The following is a 27,823-nucleotide window of genomic DNA, read 5'->3' as shown; positions in this document are numbered from 1 at the left end:
CCAAAGTCACACGCTTAACCGACTGAGCCACCCAGGCGCCCTGCTGCTTTACTATTTATTTATTTATTTATTTATTTATTTATTTATTTTTATTTTTTTTTTTTAACGTTTATTTATTTTTGAGACAGAGAGAGACAGAGCATGAACAGGGGAGGGGCAGAGAGAGAGGGAGACACAGAATCTGAAACAGGCTCCAGGCTCTGAGCTGTCAGCACAGAGCCCAACGCGGGGCTCGAACTCACGGACCGCGAGATCGTGACCTGGCTGAAGTCAGATGCTTAACCGACTGCGCCACCCAGGTGCCCCTTTTATTTATTTTTTTAAGCGCTTCTTTTTGAGAGAGTGGAGGGGATGGGCAGAAAGAAGGAGACAGAGAACCCGAAGCAGCAGGCCCTGTGCTGTTAGCACAAAGCCCAACACAGGCTGGAACCTACAAACCTTGAGATCATGACCTGAGCCAAAGTTGGACACTCAACCAACTGAGCCACTCAGGCGTCCCAAGGGATCTGCCATTTTAAATAGAACCTCTTGGCCTTGGACTTGCCTGTGCTGTGTGCTGCTCCTACGGAGAAGTTGAGAGAATAAGGGGAGCTGTAATGGGACGTGGTCTCAAGACCTCAGGTTGAGACAATGTACTCAAAGAAGATTCACAACAGAGATTCCAGTTTTGGTTCATACAAGCCAATTCAACCACAGACACCTACCTGAGATAAACCCAGGTATAACCTAAGAGGCAAAAGATCTGGGAATATCAGAAACTGCTAGAAAGACTTGGGTTGGTACCTGATTTGAACTAGTATGCTGGGCTGGCTGGCTGGAGCAGGAGACGGTATAGCTCAGCTGTAATAAAAAAACAAAAGGAACTTCTGGAGTTTGCGCTTGTTTCTTCTCTTCCTTTGCCTTAGAACAGTGTGCCCACAGCTGCTGTAACCCAACTTCTGGTCCAGACTTCCTGAGGAGTGGAATCAAGGCAAGGCAGTAGCCTGTGAGCAGCAGAGAAACAGGCACAGAACACATCACCTCAGGCAAGTGTTTCTCCATCCTGCCTCCTCAAAGCTCTGGGATGGTGAATCACATTCCAAGGAGTTATCTCATGGGAGGAGGAATCATTGACTAGCTTTCTGAGGCCTCAACCTCCCCTCCCAGGACCCACTGTCTCTAACCCTGAACTCAGTGGGGTTTATAGGTACCAGGATCTGATCCCATCACATGTATGCGTAACAATTGATAAAATAGCCAGTGATCCCAAAAGATATACACTCACTGGCCCAAGTAATAAGCAATTTTCAGAGCATAACAATTTCAAGAGAAAACAAACATTGGATTACAGAATCCATCAGAAACAGATATATTAGAACAGATGGAACAAAATTTTAAATTAGTCTATTAAATGCATTTAAGGAGTAAAGCATGGTATTAACAATAAGAAAGAATAATGACACATAAAAAAGAACCAAGTATAAATATTAGGTATGTAAAACAATAGTTGAAATGAAGACACAGTAGAGGCAATAAATAGCAAAATGGACAGCTGAAAAATAAACTTAGCAAACTGGAAGAGCAAATTGAGAAAATGTCCAGACAAAAGAAAAAAAGAAAGGAAAAGGAATTAGAGAACATAAAAGAAAGGCTAAGAAATATGGACAACAGACACAGGTGTGCTAACATTTGAATAATCAGAGTCATAAAAGAGAAACTTTTTAAATGGAAAGGATGAAATATTAAAAATAAGATAAGGGGCGCCTGGGTGGCGCAGTCGGTTAGGCGTCCGACTTCAGCCAGGTCACGATCTTGCGGTCCGTGAGTTCGAGCCCCGCGTCGGGCTCTGGGCTGATGGCTCAGAGCCTGGAGCCTGTTTCCGATTCTGTGTCTCCCTCTCTCTGCCCCTCCCCCGTTCGTGCTCTGTCTCTCTCTGTCCCAAAAATAAATAAACGTTGAAAAAAAAAAAATTTTTTTTTTTTTTAAATAAGATAAATTTCCATAAAGTATTTAGCACTGGTCCTAGAACATCTCATTCAAAATTCCTTTACTACAGGGGCGCCTGGGTGGCTCGGTCAGTTAAGCGTCCGACTTCGGTTCAGGTCACGATCTCATGGTCCGTGGGTTCAAGCCCCGCGTCAGGCTCTGTGCTGACAGCTCAGAGCCTGGAGCCTGTTTCAGATTCTGTGTCTCCCTCTCTCTGTGACCCTCCCCCATTCATGCTCTGTCTCTCTCTGTCTCAAAAATAAACGTTAAAAAAAAAAAATTCAAAATTCCTTTACTATATTATGACATATAAAATTCTAAATTTGTATATTTTTGTTTGTGCTAATAACAATAACAGTACAGTTACTGTCATAATTTACCTTGTTTTTACTACAGACATAACACTGCTTATATGCAAAGCTACTCAAGATAAAATCGGAAACACAGGAATTTGATCTTAGAAGGAACTGTAACATTTGTCGACTCTGACTACCCCTGGGATGATTTATTACCTCTTAGTTCTTTTTTCTTCTTCTTTTAGTCATCAATGCAAAGAAGGGAGGCAGTTACTCCCTGGTAAACAAGGAAAATACACGAGAGGGAAATAAATGTTAAAAAGCTCAGAAAGGAAATTTAGAGGCATAGAATGAGAAGAGGAATTTGGGAATACCTGATTGCTTTCCAAAGAAGTGGGCTAGAGCTGGTGAGCAGAGCACCCTGGTAGATTAGCAAGGTGAATGCGTATAACCAACTGTGCCTGTACATAACTGTCAAGGATGTATAAAACTAACAGCGGAAGTTCAGAAAAACCAAGCCCACTATATGCTATGTGGCTAAAAGAGTCATAATCAAGGAGGTTTAACAGAAATCCAGGCACAAAGAGCCTTAAACCTATAGACTGGCCTGACTTGTTCCTTGTTTTCTATATTTACCAATCCTTGTACAAGCCTCACTACCATCATTCTGTTACCATTTGTCACTGGAACAAAAGTAAGCCTTTATTCGTTGGTCTCAGATTTAAGCATATCACAGACTTCTAAAAACTGACCTTTTTATCTCTTGTAATGCTCCTTATGCTTGTATCCTCCTTGTGCAATAATGTTTTGTGGTTCTTATTTTTTTTAATGTTTTTATTTATTTTTGAGACAGAGAGAGACAGAGCATGAGCAGGGGAGGGGTAGAGAGAGAGGGAGACACAGAATCTGAAGCAGGCTCCGAGCCATCAGCACAGAGCCCGATACAGGGTTCAAACTCACGAACTATGAGATCATGACCTGAGCTGAAGTCGGATGCTCAACCAACTGAGCCACTCAAGCACCCCCTTGTGGTTCTTATTCTTTTTAAAAAAAATGTCTTTTAACGTTTATTCATTTTTTGAAAGGCAGAGGGAGACAGAGCGTGAATGGGGGAGGGGCATAGAGAGAGGGAGACACAGAAACAGAAGCAGGCTCCAGGCTCTGAGCTGTCAGCACAGAGCCCAACGCGGGGCTTGAACTCACAGACCAGGAGATCGTGACCTGAGCTGAAGTTGGATGCTTAACCAACTGAGCCACCCAGGTGCACCGCCCCCTCTTTTTTTTTTTTTAACATTTATTCATTTTTGAAAAGCAGAGAGAGAGCACGAAGTACTTCTTATTCTTTAAAAAAAAAAAATGGATAATATCACAAAAAAAGACATTTCCCAGAATGTAAAACAGATTAAAGACATCAGACTAAAAGCCCACAGAGGGTGTCTTAGGAAGTTATGCATATACTTCGAACCCAGCCGCTCCACTCCTAGGTTTTTACCCAAGATAAATGCAAACTTACACACACAAAAGCCCTGTGGTAGAATGTCTGTATCAGCTATATTTACAATAGCCAACAAACGGAAACAACTTTATGCTCATCAGCAGGTGAAGAGGATAAGTAATGGTAGCACATTCACAGAATGGAATGCTACTCAGCAAAAAAAAAAAAAAAGGAGTAAACTACTGATACGAGCTACAACATGGATGAACCTCAAAAACAGACAAAAAAACATTATGTGGAGAAAACACGTGATCCCAAAAGTGTCCACATAGTAAAAGTAGTATATGAATAAAATACCGTGTGATTCTATTTATATGAAACTCTAAAAGACAATCTTAGTATGTAGTGGCAGAGCAGATAGGTGTTGCCCAGAGGTTGGGGCAGTGGGGTGTGATGGGGATTAACTAAAGAGACATAAAGGAACTTTTTGGGAAACGGAAAATATAGTCTTGATTGTAGTGATAGTAACAAGGGTGTAGACATTTTTCAACACTCATCAAACTGTAGCCCTAAAAGGAAAGTCCTCAGCATAACAGTGGTGTTTGAAGCCTCAAGACTGGATGAGAACTTCAGGGATGTAAACAGGAAATGGGGCACCCTGACAGTAAGAGGTAAGGGAAGTGGGGGAGGAAACAGCTAAGGGGGCCTGAAATGAAGGCCAGAATCAGGTGTAAAGTCCTGAAAGCCATGTGAAAAACATGCTTCAAGGAGGTAATGATCCATGATCTATAATGCTGCTGGTATTTCAAGGAAGTAAAAAACAGAATTGACTACTAGGTTTAGCAATGTGGAGGACATCTGGCAGTGAGGTAGGTTTGGAGAGGTTTCAAGAATGGAAAAGAAGTGGAGACAGCAAAACAGACAACTCTTGAAAAATTTTGCTTTCTATAATGAAGCAGAGAAATTATGCAGGAGCTAGAAGGGAATGTGTTATCGAGAGTTTTTTTTTTTTTTTAAGTATGTTTACATATTGGTGGGAATAATCTAGTACATAGGCAAAACGTGATGATACAGGAGATAAGGCAAACTTGCTAGAGCAATGCCCTCGAGATAGGCTCTGGAGTCAACCCAGCCAGTTTGTATGTAGGTCCCTGTGGGACAGCGCAGACACTGTGGACAATGGGTAGATGTTATGGAAGGCTTCTACCGATTCCTTCTGTTCTCAGGTAAGCGGGAAGCAAAGTCATCTGCTGGCAGTGAGCCTGGGGGAAGGTCAAGTCAAGGAATTGTTGGAATTTTGATACTAAATAGCCAAGCAGCTTAGGAAACAGATGGTGGAGGGGTTCCAGTCACTAGTAATGGAATGGTCCTAGGGATGACCATGGGAGCGACTGACTGTGGCAAGTGGTTGACAAAACCATAAGCAGAGGGGTCCTGTGAGGTCAGGACATGGAAAGATCATCCAGATGGATAATGGAATGGTTCTAGATGCAGTAAGGCAGGTGCCGAATTCTTTGATATGTGGATGAGTGACTCATAATAGATGACTGGAATGAAGGGAAGCAAGTGTGATGGTCTCATGTCCCAAGAGTCAGAGGTGAGTTTTAGAGAGAAGGGAGGAACAATCTAGAGGCTGCAAATGAGAAAAGTGGGGGGTGGAGGGAAGGAGAAAGGAGCCACCCCTTGAAGCCATCATAAGAGACACTGTGCATAGGGGAGACTCAAGCTTCAGTCACAGCAGGAAGGTTTCAAGGAAGAGCTCATGATGAAATGAGTTCCAGCTGGACCCAGCAGAAGGTTCCAGAGTTGGGGAGTTGAACATGGGGTTAAAAAAAAAAAAAAAAAAAAAAAAAGGCAATGAACTAAGCCATACATAGGTTAGAGGGTTGGAGTAAGGGAAGTGAAGGGGTGTGGGAGTCCTGAACATCCAAGACACACTGTGCATATAAGGCTGTGTGATAGATGATAGAGATGTAGGGATCCTTCCAGGAGGAAGCACAAGTCTGGGACTTTCTCTTGACTTGTGATATGGGCTGGGCCACAAAAGGCACTTTTAGAAAAACTTTTTTAAAAGATATTAAGCTGCGTAATATAGAGTGACTTGTCAGGATGCTTGTGTAATATTGTATATGAATTATGAGATTCTTTGGAGTCGCTAAATCAAAGAATCTCGGTTTGCTCAAAGTGTATTACACTGGGTATTAGAATACTCTACCCATATATTCACAGTATTACTTGACACATATTACTTTCTCTTACAGAGATAATATTGCTAATTCTATTCTAAAGGTATTTGCAGAAATCACATGAGAAATGCATTCAGTTAATTTACTCCTGCAACATTTATTGGGTGACCACTATGCACTAAGCCCTGAAAGGTAAGGAATCAGATGTTACATACCTATGTGAGTTCCAGCTACAGAACACACACCCTCCCACACCAGTAGGTCACTGTTTCTCAACCAATGGGGAGTCATGGACCCTGTAAGAACTAGATGAACCTTTTGTATCCTGGATTTCTAACCAATGTCCTTGAAGCCTATCCAAGGATTCCTGGCCCGTAATTATAGTCCTACTTTAGGGAAATAGAGGAAATATCTGTGAACAGGAGAGAAGCCACCTAAATCTGCTTATCCATCCTGCCTCCTTTCCCCTAGGAGCACTCAGAGAGACTTCCTCACTCTGATGAATTGGTGAGCTTCCTTCCCTTCTGAAGTGCCCCTACTATCAAGCAATCTTCTCATCAAGAGAAGATAAAGCAAGCATAAACACTGAATTTGAGAGAGACCTTGAGAAACAATGCTCCCATGTGCTGTAGTGTCTCTTGCTCTCTGCCCCACAAGGGCCATTCTAACCCCATCAAGAGGCATTCCTCAGCATTGCCCAAACCTCCGATTTGTGTTCCAGTCACTGTTGTGCTGTAATGCTCAGTATTGTGGGTGGTGAAATCTTAGGGAACCCAAGTCCTAGAAAATGGCAGTGATTCTGACTGTCCAATCCAGACTTCATATTCCAAAGGCAGCTTAGCTCTCATGTTACCAGAAATCATTCAGGTCAGAGAGCCAGGTAACTTTATTTCTCACTGTTTAGGAATTTCTCGGTTTTTATTATCAAGTTATCTACTATAGAAAACTGAACAAAAGAAAAATTTAGGGGAAAAAAAAATCACTGGAGAGGCAGCATAACATGGTATTTAAAAACATGACTCTAGAGCCAAACAATCTTGGTTCCATTCCTTAATAGCTGTGTATCCTTAGGTAGGTTTCTCAACACTCTGCACGAGTTTCTCCATTTGTAAAACTGGGATAATAATAGTACCTATCTCATAGAGTTAAGGAGATTGAACAAGTTAATATTTGAAAGCATTTAAAACAAAGCCTAGCACATACGTGCTGTGTTTATAAAACTTTTTAAAAAATCTTAAATTAACAAGGTTAATTTCTCCATGGATCCTTCCAGTCCTTATCCGTATACATTTTTTTAGATGTTATAATAGATACGTATATACAATTTTGTGTCCTTTTCATTCCCTAACATTGTGTATATCGATGCAGTGTCCACAACTGTAACTTACAGTGATTGCCTAAAACAGATTACAAGTGAATTGTCCAACAATGCAATCATGAGTAAACCATGGACACTGACACAATGGGTCATAAACTGTCAACTTTTGTTCTAACAACATCAGTCTCATACTTCTAGGTAATAATCTTTCCACCATTAGTAAAATCATTTACTAATCTTTTCTAAGGTTAATCTTGATCGACAGTAAATATCCCATTCAATACTAATTTTTTTTCTTAAATTCAGATTTAGTATTTCATATTGTGTTCCTTAAACGGCACCCACATTCTCCCTTTGTAACAGCAAAATCTGTATTTCCATAATTATGCACAAGATGTTATTATAAAGCTTCCTATCCATTATTCCAGCTTGATGCAAAACAGTGTACTTTCAGTTAAAAAACTTTTCCTAGAATAAGGTTCCCCTTAACAATGCACTGCGATCCACAAATTCAGACCTCAGTTGAGATCTCTTACTGAAAGAAGTCTTATTCCCTACATTCATGTTCCTCAAGTAGGATTCCTGGTAGGAATCAAGTAGGACCATGAGGGGATTTGAGGTTTCTTCACTGTAATTCTCTGATGTTAAATAAAGGCTACATAACTGCTGAAAGCTTTGTTCTATTCTTTTCATTCATAGGTTTCTTCTAAGGAGATATTTTCTACCAAATAATAAAAAGAAGTCTTTCTGAATTCTTACTAAACAATTTGCCCTCTTGATTATATTTATAGGGTTTTTTTTCAATGTGTTACCAAATGTACAATAAAAGAAAAATCTCTTATCAATTCAATTCACAGTTTCTCTTCACTATGATTTCTCTGATGCTGAAGTAGGGCTGAGTGACCACTAAAGGCTTTTCCACAGTCATTGCATATAAAGCGTTTCTCTCCACTATGCATTCTCTGATGAATAATGAGAGAAGAATTCTTACAGAAAGCTTTCTCACAATGATTACATTTGTAGGGTTTTTCTCCAGTATGGTTTCTTAGATGTACAATAAGGGAAGAACTCTCATTAAATGCTTTCCCACATTCATTACATCTATATGGTTTCTCTCCAGTATGAGTTCTCCGGTGTGCAATAAGGTGAGAGCTACAGTTAAAAGATCTTTCACATTGATTACATTTATAGGGTTTCTCACCAGTGTGAATTCTCCGATGAGCAACAAGGTGACAGCTCTGACTGAAGGATTTTCCACATTTATTACACTCATAGGGCTTTTCTCCAGTATGAGTCCTTTGATGTCTAACAAGGTGAGCCATCTGGCTGCAGGACTTCCCACATTTATTACATTCATAAGGCTTGATTCCAGAATGAATTATTTCATGTTTAGTGAGGGCTGAGCGTTCTCTGAATGCTTTGCCACATTCCTGACAGTTATAGGGTTTCTCTCCTGTGTGAGTTCTCTGATGGGCAATAAGATGGGAGCTCCAGCTGAAGGATTTTCCACATTCAGTACATTTATATGGTTTTGCTCCAGAGTGAGTTCTTTCGTGTTTACTAAGAGCTGAGTAATCCCTGAAAGCTTTTTCACATTCATCACATTTAAAGGGCTTCTCTCCAGTATGCATTCTCATGTGGGCAATAAGATGGGAGCTCCAGCTGAAAGATTTCCCACATTCAGTACATTCAAAGGGTTTCTCTCCGGTATGAGTTCTCTGATGTCCAATAAGATGGGAGTTCCAGTTGAAAGATTTCCCACATTCATTACATACATAAGGTTTCTCTCCTGTATGAATTCTCTTATGTACAATAAGATGAGAATTCCAGCTGAAGGCTTTTCCACATTTATTACATTCATAGGGCTTTATTCCAGTGTGAGTCCGTTCATGTTTAGTAAGGGCTGAACGATTCCTAAATACTTTTCCACATTTATCACATTCATAGGGTTTCTCTCCAGTATGAGTTTTCTTATGCTGGATAAGGTAAGAGCTCCAGATGAAAGATGTTCCACATTCATTATATTCATAGGGTTTCTCTGAGGTGTATGTGCTTGTATGTTGAGTAAGGAATGAGTCATACCCAAAGACTTTCTCCCATTCATTGTATTTATATGCTTTCTCTACAGTACCAATTTTTTGACGCTCCATAAATGATGAAAAATAAAAGATATTCTCATATTCTTTGTAATCATACTGGTTTTCTCCAATATGAAGTCGTGGGTGTTCATTAAATGATGGGCTCTGGTTAAAGATTTGATGGCATTCCTTATATTCATAGAGTTTTTCTCCTGTATGCATTCCCTTATGATCACCAAAATGTAGTATATGATTGAAAGATTTCACAGCATCAGTACATTTAAGAAGATTATCTCCAGTTTGCATCCTTTCAGGCTGACTAGGTTGTATGGACTGGTAGAAAGTTTTGTCATAATCATGATTTCCACAGGTAATCTTATCTGCATACATTATGGCTGAGTTACACCGCCAGCTTTCAGCATTTGTATCAGGCTTATAGAAATGTTCTATTTGAGAAACTCTCTGAGATGGAACAAAGTTTAAGCTCTGGCTACACTCTGCTCCAAGTTCACAGAATTCTGAACCTCTTTGAGATAGTACTTGCTTTTGCATGAAGACCATTTGCCTCATAGCTGTACTCTGGTTCATGTGATACATTTCCAACTGGTCTTTACATCCCAAGACTTCTAACCTGGAGAACCAAGGATCATCCCATATGTATCTTTCCAGCTTCATGCTATGGGATTGTTCTTCCTCAAAAATGCTTTGTGTTGGGATCAATGCTTTGCTTTCAAGATTTCTCATCCACTCTGAAATAATCAGAAAAAAAAGCCATGAGAGCACAGAGAAAAAATTTCCGAGAACAGAGTGGGAAAAGTGAGATTTATTGTCCATATTATTGAAAAGGCAGGTGTGACCTTGTTTTCAAATAGATTTGTAACACAAAGATCATAACAGGGAAGAGGAGAATAGTGAAAAAAAAAAGTATGTGAACCAGCATAAGTGTATACTGGATACCAATAACAACCATTTAGGGGCATTTTCCCATAGAAAAAAAGACCAGGATAAAGGTGTATGGTAAAGGAATCGAGGTCCTGGAATGGTCTAAGAGTGTTTTGCATGCTTGAGGCCTTGAAGCACACTGTGTAGTATCTCTCTAGATAGTGTGTACAAATGACATTCATGGTCATTTATGGTGAACATCTGCTTTCCTTCTGGGGGTCTGGAGCTTCAGTGGTTGCAGTCAGTTACACAGGCACCGTGTATTCAAATCTCCAATAAACACCCTGGACTCCTAGGCTCTGGCCAGCTTTCCTAGTAGATGACATGTCATATGTGTTGTCACAACTCACTGCTGAAGGAATTAAACGTGTGTGTCCTCTGCAACTCCACTGGAAAAGGACTACTGAAAGCTTGCACTTGGTTTCCTCCAGACTTCTATTCGTGTGCCTTCTCCCTCTGCATTGCTTTGTATCCTTTCACTGTCATACACCATTACAAAAGTACAATGACTTTTGAGTCCTGTTCAGTGAAATCACTGAACACAAGGGTGGCCTGGGGGATCCCTGACAAAGGGACCCAGTGAATATTATTAAGGTGAAAAAATAAGAAATAACTTGCTTACAAGATAAACAAGCAACCAGGCCTTTAACTTATGTTTAAATGATGAAAGTGTCCTAATTCACTTCTGTGTTTTAATATCCTGACTCCTTCCCTATTTTGACACCTGCCCCCCAAAAAGGAGGGACTGGCGTTAAGAGAAAGTATCACCAACAGAAGCTTCAAGCAAGGATCTTATCTATGATAATATGCTGTCGCATTGTTTCATATTCCATTCAGTCACTGACACAAAATTCGTCAGCCCACAAATCGCCATAGTTTAAGAACACTCCTACAGTTACAACCCTTCTAACTACAGAATGATTTGCAAAGCAATGGCACACAAGACAGACTTGAAAGCCAACACATTATGATGAAGACACAGGAGTTATAGCCTGATATAATCTGTATTTAAATTGTGGCTCCGGGCACCTGGCTGGCTCAGTCAGTAGAGCGTGCAACTCTTGATCCTGGGGTTGTGAATTCAAGCCCCACGTTGGGTGTAGAGATTACTTACAAATAAAATTTTAAAAAATCTATGTATATATAAACACACACACACGCACATACATTCATACATACTGGCTCTATACTATCCACAGAGGATGTTTCCAATATCTTCGCGAGATTGTGAATCCAGTGAAATGTCTGGCAAGTTCAACATATGAAAGCTATCCACCATCACTGCTGAGGTAACAGTCCTCCAACAACTGAAGGGGTCTGTCTGAGTTTCCTACTGCTGCTATAACAAATTACCACACATGCAGCAGCTTAAAATCACACAATCTTATTACCTTACAGCTTTGGAAGTCAGAAGTCCAAAATGGCTTTTACTGGGCTACAATCAGGGGAGCCTCCCTCTAGGGCAGAATCTACAGCGTGGCCTTCTCCTGCTTTTAGAAGCTGCCTGCATTCTTTGGCTTATAGCTCCTTCCTCCATCTGCAGAGCATAACACTTCATCCTCTGTTTCTGTCACCACATCTCCTCTTTGTGTCTCAGACACTCCTGCCTCGCTCTTACAAGGACCTTGCAATTACCATGGTCATTCAGATAATACAAGATAATCCCTCCATCTCAAAATTTATTCAGATCTGAGAAGCCCCTTTGCCATACGAAGTACCATATTCACAAGTTTAAGATGTGGACATCCTTTGGGAGAAAGGGGGTGTCATTATTTACCCTACCGCAGGGTCTAAGCCACAGATACCTTATTCGACACAGACTCTTGTCCACTTTCTCTAGGTTTTTCTTCTGTCTTCACTATACACCATTTTCTTCCTTTTACTATCCAACTCCATTACAACAGGGGCCCTACTTTGCTCAAGATGTGACATTTATTACTAATTTCAAGCTTAGCTCCTAGAAGTTAGGGAATGATCAATCTTCACATAGATTTTGAATCCTTCCAGTAGAAACTTTAAGAAATGGTAGCTGAGCAAATGAACAATTCTTGTCCTACTTTATAGTTGGTACTTGTAGTCTGAGTATCCAGAACCAGAGACAGGACAACAAAGTATCATCTAACCTGGGAGTTAGAACCTATGTGATGAGAGGACATACTAAACAGTTGTCAACAATACACACAGTATATCACTGAGCCTGAGGGGATGCAGTTGCTGGGCGGGTGGGAGGCTAGGAAAGGAGATCAGAGATTAGTACTCAACAGAAACAATCTAGGAAGGTTTTGCACAAGAGAAATGACATGAGCTCAGCCTTCAGCCTTTACTTGAATATAGACATACTGCTCCTGCACAGCACGAGCTAGTGACAAAATGAGAAAAATAACAGAAAAAAATGGATGGTCTTGAAATCTAGTCAGAGTTATTTAAAAGGCTACTCGAATCATTGCAGATTTACTGACAGAGAGCTCATAATAGAAGATTTCAGGGAGGTAGATCAAGAAAAAACACCTGAGGTAGCTAATAGTAAGTAAAAATTTATTCATTAACTTGAGCTGGAATTTGGTAAGGGACCTGAGGGTGATGTTGGTAGAAGCTGAGTGACACACAACTAACATTTCAGAGGCAGAAAATCTCAGGAGCTAGAAGAACCATTACATCTTGGAGAAGAAAAGGAAGGTAAGACTTCTCAATTTCCAGCTTGGAGGACTCACAGGAGGCTGGTACCAGCGATATGCATCAAAAAGAGGAGGAAACATAATTTAGAAGGAAGAGATGAGCTTCCCGGTTCTAGCAGGATCACAGAGTTGGCTGAGGTGATTTGCAAGACAGTAGAAGTTTAAGAATGGAGGTGGTGGAACCAAACCTCAGGACGGTGGTTCAGGATAGTAACTCAGAATGGTCAGCACCAAGAGTAGGAGAGTTAAAGCTCCTGGAATTCAGAGCCCTTGATGGAAGGTTTCAGATATGAATGGGGGCAACTGATGAGACTCCAAAAAGCCTACTTCATTAGAATGGATGGGAAGATAGCCACCTTCACAACTCAAGAACAGGCTGTTGTACATTATTAAATTAAAAACAGCAAGATACACAACAGAATAGATTATAATCTACTTTTAGAAAGGTGAAAATAACCATATCTCTATATGCTTTTAGCTGTGTAAGGAAACTCTGGAAACATATAATAGAAATTATTAAAACTGATTATCTGGGGCAAGATGTCAGTAAAAATGGCAAAATAGGGCCTCTGAAATTTCACCATTCCATAAAAGCAACCAAAAACTGTCAGAATCAATTTCCTCAGAATTCTATAAATTATTAATTTGTATGCTACCAAAATTAATGGCATTAACCAAAGTACATTACTATAAATTAAAATATAATATATATATATATAAATGTAATATATATATATATAGGGAAACCACTAAGAAAATAGCTGAAACATTTATAATAAAAGAAAAGTGGTTACCTGTGTGTACGTGCCCTGTGGGAAGGTGGGGTAAAATAATGTGGATAACAGCAGCAAAAATAAGTGAGATTTTTCAGCTCACACGTTCTATGTAGCTCTGAATTTTTTGAACCATGTGAATACATTACCTATATAAAACCCTTAAAAAAAAAAAGAGTCTGTGGCTCCTGGCTATGAGTCTTTCACAAAAGGAAATGAACACACTAAAAAGCAGGTAAGTGAGTGAGAAATTATCTCAGAGAAAGGGGCAGCAGAGAATATGAGAGGCATCAGGAGAATGGATGGAGAGGAAGGGAAACTGCAGCTCATACAATCTGCTACCTTGTTAATAGGGTGGCCACCTTTGCTCTGAATCAACAGCTACAAAAAAAGTCAATACATGGGATACAGCTCCTTGGAGGAAATTGTGAATGTCTCTGAGGAAGGTAACTCCTCATGGCCTCAGCCCCTTTCTCAAACAAGGAGGGCTTGGAGGAAAGTTCCTTGCTCCCACCTGCCCTCACCTGGACAAGTGCTTTGAGGATATGCTTGTTCCACTGACCATGGTTCTTCTCCTTGCTCCAACAGAGAGATGACCTCCGGCTTGGCAATCTGATTCCCTACACATGGAGGAAAAAACACAGACTTGTGTAGCCTTGAAAATGTCCTTGCCTGTTCTTCCCTGACTTATCATTTGGGCAGAATAAGCATACTTTATGTTTTATAAGCATTAGGAATTTTGTTCTTGAACCTCAGGAGGGCTCAAGATCATCTCAGCCATTTTGAGACCCCCATGAGCTCTTTTTTATTTATTTATTTTTTATTTTATTTATTGAGTGTTATTGGTCAGTGGTGGTGTTATGCGTTGCTAATTTTTAAAACTGAGATGTAATTGACACAGAACACTATATCAGTTTCAGGTGTACGTGTTTCAATATTTGTATACATTGTGAAATTATCATTTAGTGTTATTATCATAACACTAAATCTAGTTAACATATATTACCAATAGTTACAGCCTGTGAGCTCTTAAACACAGAGAACCAGAAGGTATTGCATGGAAACACCTTCATTTACTCAGGCAGCACCACCTTACCCACAGAGAGCAGATGCCCATAGGTCTCCAGCATCACGTCACGGTACAGGGTCCTCTGAATAGGGTCCAACTGCCCCCACTCCTCTTGGGTGAAGTCCACAGCCACGTCCTTGAAAGTCACTGGTTCCTAAAAGAGCACAGATGTTCCTCCTCAGCCTGCAGCCACATCCTCTAATGTTTTCTGGGGATGGAGTGAGGCTGACCACACTGGGGAGGAGACAGGATATAGAATTATCCTGGGTATGTTCAGTACTATAACTGATTTGTCAGGTCTCACTGGGAGCCACCTAAGGGCCCCCTATTTGGGATACTCTTAGGAAATTAGGTATCTAGGCCCATGATAACCACAACAAAAATGAATAGGCCTCTCTTAAGGCTCTTACCCAGTTCTAGTAATACTGGCTGGTATGGACAGGACTCCCACCAGGCCAGTGGCCCCCTCCTCTGGAGATAAAGATACTCAAGTCCAGGACCAGGGAGGAAACAGACTACAAGCACTGCCTGCAGGCTAAACAGGTTGGAGTCTTTGCTCAACATGTGGATCTAGTACCTGGAAGGATGATATTAAATATTCACAGACTGTCTTCCTAGGGACTATATGGAGGTTTCCATTCCCAGATCATCTCTGTCCCAAGGACGGGAGCTAAGAGTATGATAGCTCTGAGCAGAGCAGCCCAAGCCAGAGAATCAGGTACGGTTGCTGTCAAAAAACCCTTGAGTTTTGGGACACCTGGGTGGCTCAGTCGGTTAAACGTCCGACTTCGGCTCAGGTCATGATCTCACGGTCCGTGAGTTCCAGCACCGCATCCAGCTCTGTGCTGACAGCTCAGAGCCTGGAGCCTGCTTCAGATTATCTCCTTCTCTCTCTGCCCCTTCCCTGCTCACACGGTCTCCCTCAAAAATAAATAAACATTAAAAATTTAAAGAAAAAAAAACCTTGAGTTTTAAAATGTTCCAACTGATGTTTTTAGGAAAAATAGAACCAGGAATGCTCACTAAAAACATAGAGGGGAAGATGATTATAACCTTTTGCAACGAATGCATTGCTCGGCTCACAGTGCTCTTAAGCACTCAGTGTGAGCTTCAGTTATCTGGGCACTTCCAGGGTGGAGTGGGAGCGTGCTTTCCCTTGTGGTGGTGGTGGAGTGAGCTGTCCATCAGGGGTGGTATACTACAATTCCCACAGGCCTGATAGCTTCTAGGTCCTCCCCTCCATCTGGAAGCCAGCTTTCTGGTCCACCTCCGTGTCAGCGAATTTCCACACTGAGCCTCCTGTGAACTTCTCCCCACGCCTTCATGGCCCGCTATGTTACTGCTTCCCCCATACAGCCTTTCTCACGCCCTTCTTTTCTGTCCCTGCTGGTCAAGGCTCACAAATTGAGCTCGGTATCTCTGATCAGGTTCACCCTCATGGCTGGTCTTCAAGGTAACAACTTTTACTCTGTCGATCCCAACTGCTCCCCCTCCACCAAACAATGCTTAGCTTAAAACACAGAACTGATTCTGCTGCAGTAATTCCCTTACTCTGAAAAGCACTTAAAACTGCAGAGCAAAACTTCCTAGTGCAACTATCCCTAACCTTGGACTCATCAAGCCAATACTTTGGCTTTCTTCTACACATCTGCCTAGGGCCTCAGTTTCCTTGCTGGGTGATGCTTCTATGTTTTTAAGTAATACAAACTTCTTATTATAAGTGTAACATTCGGACAGTGAAGTGCACAAAGCCCAAGTGAGCTGAAATAATAAGCTCAGTGTACTTTCACAGAGCAATCACACCCAGTCACACGCAGCTGGGAGGCCATGCTTTCTCACCAGGGTGCTCTTGGTGTGCTCCCTCATGCCACCTAACTCCTCCAGAGGGTGGCATCTACTTGATGGCTTCAGTTCAGCTACACTTAAGCTTCAAACCCACACCCGAGCAGCTGTTAAGCTGGTGAACTGAGTCACAAGTTAACCTCCCACCCCTCCCAAGACCCCAATGGAATCCCTATACGCACCTAAGGAATAAAAGAACTACATCTAACAGACACTGCAGGGAGCGATTCTGCAACCTTTAATCAAGTAGTCGACATTGGCAATGATCATCAGGAACTGCTACATCACACATGGAAGGCAGACACTGAACACGTCTGAATAACATGAAGAATAATGGAGAGGCGGCTATAGTTAGCCTGACTAATCCATCACATCTTCCGAAAATGGGACAATCAGACGTCCTGTACCCACTAACGCAACAGAGTAGGAAGGACCCAGCACCTCCTATGGTGTACTCTCACCAAAAATATGGGACCTGAATCTACTCATCCCTCTAGTCCAATTATCAGCTTATGGAAGGCAAAGGGATGGAGGAACTCACCCAATGTCATCAAGAGGGCAAAATCAGGCAACCAACAAGAAAGTGACCTGGTTCTTCAGCATATTAAGCACACAGTGTGTGGTCCTCGCTTGGATCCTGATTTGAACCAAACGTACAACATATTTTGGGGACAATTGGAAAAAACTGAACATTGCCGGGTATTAACTAATAACAGGGACTTACTGTCGTTAATTTTGTTGGGTGTGAAAAAGGTATTGATAAAGTTATTATTTTCTAAAAAGGATGTTATCTCTTAGAAATTACACAGAAGTGTTGATAAGCAAAATGATAGAATATCTGAAATTTGCTTTAAAATATTCCAGTTTTTGTGTCAGGATAGAGAAAAAGGCACAAAGCTAAAAGCTGACGGTTGAAGTTATTGAACGTGGGTGTTTGTAATAACACCCCTCACCAAGACATGGCAACATCCTAAATCCCAGAACCTAGAACCATTATGTTAAAGGGGCTCTGCAGAAATGTGATTACATTAAGGATACTGATTTGGGGAGATTATCTTGGATCATCTAGGTGGGCTCAATGTAATCACAAGGAGGAGGGAGGAGGGTCTGAGTAAAAGGAGACATGATGTTGGATCAAGGCATCCTGAAGATGGAGGGTGGGGACCACAGGACAAGAAATTAGGGTAACCTCCAGAAGCTGGGAAAAGCAAGGAAGCAGATTCTCCCCTGTAGCCTCCAGAAGGAACACAGCCTTACAGACCCATTTTTTTTTCTTGTCTTTGAAAAATGTTGCTATTTATTGACATCTGAAGGGGAGAGAGAAGACATAACAGTATGTCAAAGAAGTGGTATCAATGAGAACACAGAACTGGCTGACTGCCAAGAGCCTACAAACCCATTTTAAACTTCTGAGCTCTAGAACAAGACAGTAAATTCATATTATTCTAAGACATTAAGTTTGTAGTAATTTGTTACAATGCTAACAGGAACTAACACAAGGTCCAGATTCCACTTTAGGGTTTAAATATCTCCTAAATAAAGTTTGAGAAAGAGAAACATCCCAGCCCGTGAAAAGAGGAGGCCATTGGCACATGTTGTTCCACACGTTCCTGCAAGATGGGGAACAGATGAAAGAGTAGCAGACCAAGGAAGCAAAGCAGAGGGAATCCCAGCCCCCACACATTAGAAGGGCTAGAGGTTCCCAGGAGAGGCTTGGGGCTCTGAGCTTAAACAATTGTTAAGTCAGGAGTGAGAGGCAGGCTGAAAACAGGTGACAAGGCAAGTCCGTACTCAGGACAGCTTCGCTAGCTATCCCAGCTCCCAACCAGCCACCTGTGGGCAGCACCACCACCAAATGCCCTGCACTTACCCTCGGGTAACACTGCCTTGACCCTGCTCAGACACAGGAGTGCATGAGGTTCTCCAGCTGCTCGGGTGACCAACAACCCCAGAGTTGAAACCTCAACAACGTGGGGTAGGAGGTCTGTGGCCTGACAGCCAGCTGCATGCCCGGAAACACAACCAACCCGAGGATCCTGGCCCAAGCAGGTCCATGGAGCTTAGAGTGAGATTCGTTGGGAGGGAGGGAGACAGACAGACAGACACACACACAGGAAGGCCAATCAGGAACCAAACCTGCTCAGCCACAGGAAAGCAGAACACTCAAACACAGCCTCACAGCTCTTCCCTGGTAAGCACAGGAGACCACAAGAGCCCTGGATACGCAAGGAACGTGTGCAGCACAGGCGGGGAGACCAAACGCAGAAGCCAAAAGTACACAGAATACTGGCAGTATCTACAATCCTACTTTCAATGAACTGCAATCCCAATTCTCTGATTGGAGGGATTTCAGTATAAAACAGGATGACACAAGAGGGGCTCTGAAAGAACAAGAATTTACTAAATGTGAACACACAGCAGTTGCTTCAGGAGGCCCACCATGTAAGAGAAGACCTCAGAAACAACCTAAAGGAACAGAATTTTTTTAATATGTGACTTCTTTAAACAAGAAACAAAAACACTAGCTATAAACAAATACAGATACGGGAAACATGGGACTGACAAAGAACACCACAAAGTTAAGACAAGCTACAGACTGGGAGAAGACAATTCATACATGGCAAAGAACCAGGATCCAGAATGCATATAAAATGCCTACGTATCAACAGGTCAGAGTCTACACAGAGGTAGGAGTGGGAGAGAGACAGAGAGAGAAGAAATCCAGATGACCAGTAACAATATGTAAAGATACACAACCTTGCTAGCAATCAAGCAATCTACCATTGAATCTACTATACAATCTACCATTTTGGTCTTGAGCTATGCAAAAATTAAAAGACCCGACACTGCCACTCAGCAGCAGAGATGCAGGGAGACAGGCTCTCTTCCATGGCGGTGAGAACGAAAGGAGGCCCTTTCCAAGAGCCACGGGGCAGCGCTGGTCATACTGCAAACGTGCACCCTAAAACTCAGCATACTTCTGCTTTGAGGGGTATGTCTAGATAAACATTTAGATGTATGCACAAAATGATATTACAAGAAGGTCCACACAGCTTTTCAAGGAATAAAAATGGGGGGGGGGGGCTTCTACACCCATCCATAAAAGGGATGAACAGAGGGCAAAAGGAATGAACTTATCACATGGATGGATCTCAAAGTTGACCTTGAATAAGCAAAGAAAGGTATAGAAAAGCTACCGGTAGGAAAAGCATGCAACTCTTGATCTCGGGGTTGGGAGTTTGAGCCCCACACTGGGGTATAGAGATGACTTAGGGAAAAAAAAACTTAAAAAGAATTAGACTACCATCTATGTGATGTCTATATAAATAGCTTATTATCTACATATGAGTAAGACAATTGATTAGCTGTGTATACACCGTAAGCAGTTATTCTGGGTAAACATGGGAAGAGAATGTGACTGGGGAAAACTAAGCAAATATTACAAAACATTAATAACTTCATTCTGAGTAATGGAAACCAATTTGATTACTTTCCATACTTTTCTGTACTTATGGGATTTGGCAAAATAAAACTTTGAATAAGTAAAAAGAAATATTTCCAGATTTGTAGATGTTATCAAAGGGGAAGGAACTCACGTGCTGCCAAAGGGGAAGAAAAAAAGATGCCCAGCTGAGTATGTCCCCATGTTGGGGTCCACACTTCATGGAGGCCTTGAAGAGGCAGAAAAGGCAAAACCAGGGGCACCTGAATGGCTCAGTCGGTTAAGCGTCCGACTTCGGCTCAGGTCATTCATGATCTCATGGTTCGTGAGCTCGAGCCCCACGTCAGGCTCTGGGCTGACAGCTCAGAGCCTGGAGCCCGCTTCAGATTCTGTGTCTCCCTGTCTGCCCCTCCACTGCTTGCACTCTGTCTCTCCCATTGTCTCAAAAATAAATAAACATTAAAAACAAATTAAAAAAAAAAAAAGAAAATGCAAAACCAAGACTAGAAGTGAAACAGAAAGAGCAGATGGAGGTCAGGCACCCAGTCTCACCACCGTGGAGAAGAGGGACCCTAGAAGCTAGCACAGGAAGGAGCGAGCCGTTCCATTCCCAGGTTACCCTTACGTGAGGTTGCACTTTACAAACATCTGCCAGGGTGACTCGCAAATGTCCCACCTAAATTTCCTGTAGTCATTCTTGCAATTTCACTTTGTTCATACGTATGAGCGCTTACCAGGGCTCTCGACGGCACTTTACGGAACCCGGCCGTACATCTACATCATGGGAAGGTTTGAGAGAAGATGTAAGGGTGCCGAGAGAAGATGTAAAATCAGTTCCTGCATTATATCATGGACAGCTGGCCCATTCACGAAATCTGGGGAAATTCAGATGGGTTCTTTGGCAACTTCAGAATTTCATTAGTATTTTCAGGTAAGTTTTTTGCAGAGAAGGAAAACAACTACGTGCACATCCTCAGACCAGCCAGGGATGGGAACAGAGTATTACTGTTATTTATGTGCACACTTATCATGCACAAATCATCGGCGAATTGTTACAGACAGGTTGGAGAGTTTCCATATCTGAGGAGGCTGGCTGGAGTTTTTTTTTTTTAATTTTTTTTTTTTTTCAATGTTTATTTACTTTTTGGGACAGAGAGAGACAGAGCATGAACGGGGGAGGGGCAGAGAGAGAGGGAGACACAGAATCGGAAACAGGCTCCAGGCTCTGAGCCATCAGCCCAGAGCCCGACGCGGGGCTCGAACTCACGGACCGCGAGATCGTGACCTGGCTGAAGTCGGACGCTTAACCGACTGCGCCACCCAGGCGCCCCTGGAGTTTTTTAAATGGGGTATCATCATTTTCCCTATTCTTCAAAATAATGGGATCTGGACTCCCACTAGTTGAAACTTTGCTATGCAACATGTTCTCCAAAATGGACTATTCAGATAACAAGGGATGACAGCATTTGATGTTTTCACCAGATGAATGCTTTATTTCAGTATTTAACTTGGAGGGAACAGCGGAGGGACATGGGGCTCTCGTTAGTGTTCCTGAAGACCTCGCTTAGTACAAAACTCACAGGATTCAAGTCTTGAATCTCCCACAGGGAAAAATTTGAAGTGAGTGTGGGGAGGGGCCAGGAGCATGTTCTCAGAAATCACAACTCTTCAGACACTGGAGGGTGTTGTTATTTTAATTCTCCATTTTATTTTCTCAGCATTAACCCTAATAATTCTCAGGAACCCTCACATAAATTAACAGCAGGGTGCAGCCCAGTGGTTATTAAGACTTCTTCACAGCATTTTATTACAACTAACTTTTGTTCCCAAGCGACTGATTCAGGGCCCATCTTTCAGCCTTGCCTCATTGCCAATTCTTTTACAGAATCTAAAAATGACTATATAACATATCAGCCGTGAACATCAAAGCTGCCCGAGTTCTGATGCCAGACAACCACCACTCTGCACCACGTGGTTCAGGCCCTCTGCTCCCCGGGACAGCCGTGCTGCCACGTGAGGACAGCATACTTGCGATGCACTTCACCAGTCAGCTTTGAAACCATGGGAAATTTCATCACATATTTTTAATTTGGGGGGGAGGCATTAAGTTACGTAGAGACATTATTAATAATTTTATACCTCAGTACCTTACATTTGTTTGATCCAGTATTTAAACTTAGCAAATAAAACCTAAATATGGTAACAAAACTATTTTTCTTCATTTTTCATAGTAGGGAGCCAATAGTAAATGTAAATTTCATGAATCAGGATGAAAATCTCATTTAGAAATATGGAGACAACCCTAAGGAACCAAAAACAGTAAGTTAAAAATGGCTGCCTCTGAATCATATAAATAAATAAAATACTGATACGTACTGCAACATAAATGATCCTTAAAAATATGCTAAGTGATAGAAACCAAACGCAAAAGGTCATATATCATATGATTCCCTTTATGTGAAATGTCCAGGAGAGACAAACACATAAAGAAAGTACATGAGTCGTTGCCAGGGGTCGAAGGTGGTAGGAACAGGGAGTGACTGCTAATGGGTATAGAATTTCTTTTGGGGATGAAAAATGTTCTAGAAGCAGAACCAGAAATAGATACTGGTTGGTAATAGTTGCATAATTCTGTGAATATACAAAAACCCACAGAACTATACGCTTTTATGGTACTTGAATATTTTAATAAAGTCATTAAAACAATTGGTTTTTCTTAAATGGGTGTCTCTAATGAAGAGGCTGGGCAGGAGAAAAAGGAGTGGACATCTTTCCAGTATCATCAACTCCGCTATCCTATTTCCTGCCACCTCTTCCATATCATGTCTCCTGTCATATGCCTCTCAGGACCCATCCTCACATGCTAATGGTCTCAAAGTTACCCTGCATCAACTCCCTTACACCTCTTAAGGTCTTGCTCCCAGGCCCTGGCCACACTGACACCTGAAATGCCAGCCTGCTTCCCACGACCCAGTTCCCCCCACATTCCTGCCAGGGACACCCTTCCAGCCACATTTTAGACAATGGCCTAAGTGCTCACTGCACTTAGGAAGCTCTTTATTACCACCAGAATGGAGCCCTGGCTCCACAGTAGGCATTCAGGGCCTGGTTAGGTTCATCCTGGCCTCTGCATCCTCAATTCTAACTAGGGTCATCCTTCACCCAGATGCCGGTCATGCGGTGCCTCCACCCTCACCCGACACACACGGGCAGGGTCACAAAAGGCCAGGCCCCTGCAGCCCCCTTAACCTCTTGGTCCAAGTGCATCATGTCTCCCGGGCAGCGTCCCTCCCCACAGCGGAAGGACTCCAGCTGCTCTGTGCCCCAGTGACTTTATGCAGACTGTCTCCCACTTCTCGAGGCCTTAGTTGGGCTCAGCCTCTCCAAGGCTTGGGGCCTCCCTAAGCATCTCAGGCCCATGTCCTGAACCACAGGTGTGGCACCAGCAGGCCATGAGGCCTCAGTAGCTGACTGAACCACCTTGGGAAAGGGGACTGAGAATTCCTCGGGACCAGGGCTTGGACTTATCCGTGTTCTCTGCCCAGCAAGCACGGAGCTCACAGGACAGCATCAACCCAATATGGCACTGAATACACGAGGTAAGGTGGGAGGAGAAAAGGGGGCTGCTGCCGGCCAAAGGGGCTGCCCCTCGTCCACCAAAACAACACACGGCATTGCCGGGGCTCAGTTCTGTGAACAGGTTGGTCGATAATGTGGTTCCAAGTCACAGAAAACTGTTTGAATTCTCCCTGTCAGTGCTTTGAAAGCAATCAACTTCTGGCCGACTCTTTCTTTAGGCAAAGTCCAGCTGCTATAAACTTAAGAACACAAAGACTAGGATGGTGGGGGATAACCTGGACACCCCAGGGTACAGGACAGCCCTTCAGGAAAAAGCAGATGCCTGACTCACCTGGACCTGGGCTGTCGGGAGCCCAGGGACCCTCCTCTCCTCCTTGGGGCTCTCTTCCACAGGCCAGGCAGAGTCCTGAGGACACAGAGCTGGGGAGGAAAACAAAGTCACGGAGGCAGCTCTCCCCACCGGAAGTATGTCGACGAGTCCTTCCTGGTCGGGGTGATGGCGGGGGCAGGGAGTGTGCTGAGGGAGAGCTAGTTCCTAGCCGTGTCCATTGGGCAAAGAAAGAGACTCCTCATTTTATAGATGAAGGAAATGGGGCTCCGGGAAGAGAAGTAATGTTCCTAAACATGAGTCATGCACTGGCCCCCTTTGCTCAGAAGCACCATCTCTGAGAAGTAGTACCAGTTCACATCCTTTCTGGGCCCGAGCTGTAAATGGCCACACACTTATTCTCATGCACCCTTCTCCTGGAGGTGTCACCATCACTCTATCACCCAATGGAATGTTCTGATCCGTCCCTGTTCCCGCTCTGCACAGAGAGACCTGGACCAGAACCCCCCCTGCCCTATATCCCCACCTGGCTCCCCAGCTCCAATCCCTGGCCACAGCAGGTCACTGCTGGAAGAAGCATGACACAGCAGCAAACATGGCCAATGGGGACACAGGCTTTTGACTCACCCCAGGAGGTCCACGGGTCAACAGTCGCCATTCCCCAGGACTGGTCCGTAAGGACACCTGCACCAGATCAGGTTGGGACAAGTAAAGAAAAGCCACTGTGACAACAATCCCAGTGACTAAAGGCAACAAAATAGAAAAGCAGATCTGTCTCGCTAATGCGTGTAACGAAGTTCCATAAACAGAGCCCAAGGCATGTAACAAAATCCAACATAACAAGCTAGATTTATACTAGAAATACACAGGTAAGTCACTACCCAAAAATCTGACATGATATAGCCAAGAAGAATCAAGAATAGAATCACTTGGCGGCATCTGGGTGGCTCAGTCGGTTGAGTGTCCAACTTTGGCTCAGAGAATGATCTCACTGCTCTTGAGTTCAAGCCCTGCGTTTGGCTCTGTAGTGACGGCTCAGAGCCTGGGCCTGCTTAGGATTCTGTGTCTCCCTCTCTCTCTGCCCCTCCCCTGCTCATGCTCTCTCTCAAAAATAAACATTAAAAAAATTTTTTTTAATAATAAAAATAAAAATAATAATAATAATACAAGAATAGAATCACTTGAATGGCTGAAGAGGTATCTGATAAAATGTTTAAGGTTACCCAATTTTAAAAATAATCTAAGTAGAGGGGCGCCTGGGTGGCTCAGTCAGTTAAGCATCTGACCACTCAGGTCATGATCTCACCATTAGTGGGTTGGAGCCCTGCATTCGGCTCTGAGCTGACAGCTCAGAGCCTGGAGCCTGCTTTGGATTCTGTGTCTCCCTCTCTCTCTGCCCCTTCCTCGCTGGCACTGTGTGTGTGTCTCTCTCTCTCAAAAATGAATAAACATGAAAAAACAAATAATTAAAAAATATATAAAATAAAAATAATAATCTTAGTAAGATACTCCCTTGATGTCTTTAGTGATAAATACATGAAACCTCACTTAAAGATAACACATCACTGACACCACGCTATTTAACATTGTTCTTAAATTACATGCCACTGCTACATAAATGAGAAACAACACTAAAGGTAAAAAATATGGCAATGAGGGGCGCCTGGGTGGCGCAGTCGGTTAAGCGTCCGACTTCAGCCAGGTCACGATCTCGCGGTCCGTGAGTTCGAGCCCCGCGTCGGGCTCTGGGCTGATGGCTCAGAGCCTGGAGCCTGTTTCCGATTCTGTGTCTCCCTCTCTCTCTGCCCCTCCCCCGTTCATGCTCTGTTTCTCTCTGTCCCAAAAATAAATAAACGTTGAAAAAAAAAATTAAAAAAAAAAAAAAAATATGGCAATGATAGAGAAATTCTGACTGTATTTATGTCTGTCTTCTAAGCAATCCCACAAATCAGTCGAAAATCTCTTAGAACCACTAACACATCTTAAGACTATAGATATACAAAATAACACTGTCTTTTACACTAACCACTTTCCTTTTTCACCAACAACCAAGTTGTCTTTTTTTTTTTCATCTCACTCGGTTCTAATTCTATACCAAGACAGAGAGACTCCCTCCGATCCCCCAAAACTCTCAGTCCCTCCCTAGCTCTGACCCCTGGCTGCAGCAGGTTCACCACTGAGGAGGCCCGGAAGACACAGAATTGGGACTTACCCCAGGAGGCCCACGGATTGACAGCTGCCATCCCACAGGATCAAGCCACCAGGTGCCTGGCCAAAAGCACTGGATTCAGGTGATTCACAGACAACTGCAATACCAACCTAATGACAAAAATGGAAAAGACAAAACTGGTCCTTTGTCACAGAAGAGCCAGTGGGAACAAAGAACACAGCCCATCCAAGGAAGCAACAAAAGACTTGTAGGGAGCGTTGTAAGAAAACAGAATTTACGTGTCAAAAACAACAGACTTCCAGGACATAAATGAAGAGTGACTTGAATAAGCTGAAAAAAAGACCACACTCCAGAATGAGAGGGTATAAATTTGTCAGTGGTTGCTAAGAGACAGTCAGTGACAACCTCGAGGTTACTTTTTGGTTGATTTGACAAAAACTACTGTAAAATCTACCTGCACCCCGCCCCCCCCCCCCCCCAAGAAATCCATGGTTGCCAAGAGCTGGGCGGGGAGGGAGAAATGCGGAGTGACCACTTAATGGTGCGGGTGGTTTCTTATAGGAGGTGATGAAAATGTTCTGTTAGATAGTAGTTATTATTGCACAACTTTATGAATATACAACAAAAACCACTGAACTGTACTCTAAAATGATTTTCTGTTATGCAACCTTTATCTAAAAGGGAGGAAGGGAGGAGGGAAACAAGAACTCAACCGGCAAGACCTACCGGGCCCAAGTCTGTCCGTTTCCTGACGTGGAGCCCAGACCACAAAGTCCGTCGGTTCCAAGTCTTTGTGCAAGTCCCGAGACCTCTCGAGGGTACGAGGGCCAACTGTCAGAGCTCTGCGGATTCCTGGGAGTGAGTATAAAGCACCAGGACGCCTGCTGGCCCCAGGAACACCGGGATCTGCGCCAAAACTCAAAGTAGGCAAACGATTCCGCACCGCTGTTTGCAACCTAACCAAGTCCGCCGTCACTGCACGGTGAAGAGAATCGGGGATTGTCCCCCTCCCACGGTCGCCGTCGTCCCTGGGCGCCTTAGCTGAACCCGCGCGGACGAGAAACACCCGCTGGGGAAAGAAAGGTGTTTATTATTCCCTTTAACGGCCTCAGAGGCGCCGCATCACCTGCTGCCTGGCCTCCCGCCCGATCTCTTATGCACCACCGGAGGCGGAGGCGATGCTCGGGAGCCCGCACCCGCGAGCGGCCGGCCTTACCTGGTTCGCGGCCGGCCTTACCTGGTTCCCACCCCTGCGGGCCGGTCCCCGCCGCTCGAGGCAAGCGACTTAGCAAGCTTGGGGTCGCTTCGCCGCTTCGCCGCTTCGCTTCGGGCTTTTGTTCCGCTCCAAGGTTCGGCCTGGCGGTACGCTTAGGATCTTCACGCGCGGCGGGGCAGACAAAGGCGCGCTGAGCCGACGGCTGCTACCCAGCGCCAGGCCCGACGTGCAGGGCTCACCGGGGCCCGCCCAGCCGGCCCAGCGCGGCCGCGAGCCCAGAGGCGGGAGGCGGGAGGGTCGCAGAACCAAGGGAAACAGGGGCGCGAAGCCGACGCGGAAGGGGCAGGCGCGGGATCCGCGCCGGCCCCGACTGCAGGCGCCGCGTCTTCGCGCTTGTTCTCCCAACCTCCTGACTCCCACGGCGGCAACGGCGGCGACCCCACCGCCTGGGCGACCGCCTCACCTCGGCGACGGACAATGGCGGCCGCTCCCCCAGCGTCGACCAGGAC

At 43.6% G+C, this 27,823-nt stretch overlaps 1 protein-coding gene across 9 annotated transcripts; it reads right to left on the bottom strand.

The window, feature by feature from the left end:
• Window positions 1-399: 399 nt before the first annotated feature.
• Window positions 400-27,823, bottom strand: ZNF606 (zinc finger protein 606). 9 transcript variants are annotated; one of them, XM_045440194.1, is made up of 8 exons: window positions 27,336-27,823; window positions 26,825-27,167; window positions 26,141-26,247; window positions 24,556-24,612; window positions 23,932-24,020; window positions 14,765-14,891; window positions 14,193-14,288; window positions 400-983 (listed from the first exon to the last, which is right to left on the bottom strand). In XM_045440194.1, the coding sequence occupies exons 3-8, from the start codon at window positions 26,169-26,171 to the stop codon at window positions 727-729; spliced, it is 657 nt and encodes a 218-aa protein (XP_045296150.1). In that variant the 5' UTR covers window positions 26,172-26,247; window positions 26,825-27,167; window positions 27,336-27,823; the 3' UTR covers window positions 400-726. The 9 variants fall into 9 exon arrangements, with proteins under 9 accessions (XP_045296150.1, XP_045296151.1, XP_045296152.1 ...); XM_045440195.1 differs by having other exon boundaries at window positions 400-952; XM_045440196.1 differs by having other exon boundaries at window positions 400-840; window positions 27,336-27,822.

This window comes from Leopardus geoffroyi, chromosome E2 (assembly GCF_018350155.1).
Source record: "Leopardus geoffroyi isolate Oge1 chromosome E2, O.geoffroyi_Oge1_pat1.0, whole genome shotgun sequence".
Classification (NCBI taxonomy): domain Eukaryota; kingdom Metazoa; phylum Chordata; class Mammalia; order Carnivora; family Felidae; genus Leopardus; species Leopardus geoffroyi.
This window is presented reverse-complemented; position numbering and strand designations above follow the sequence as displayed.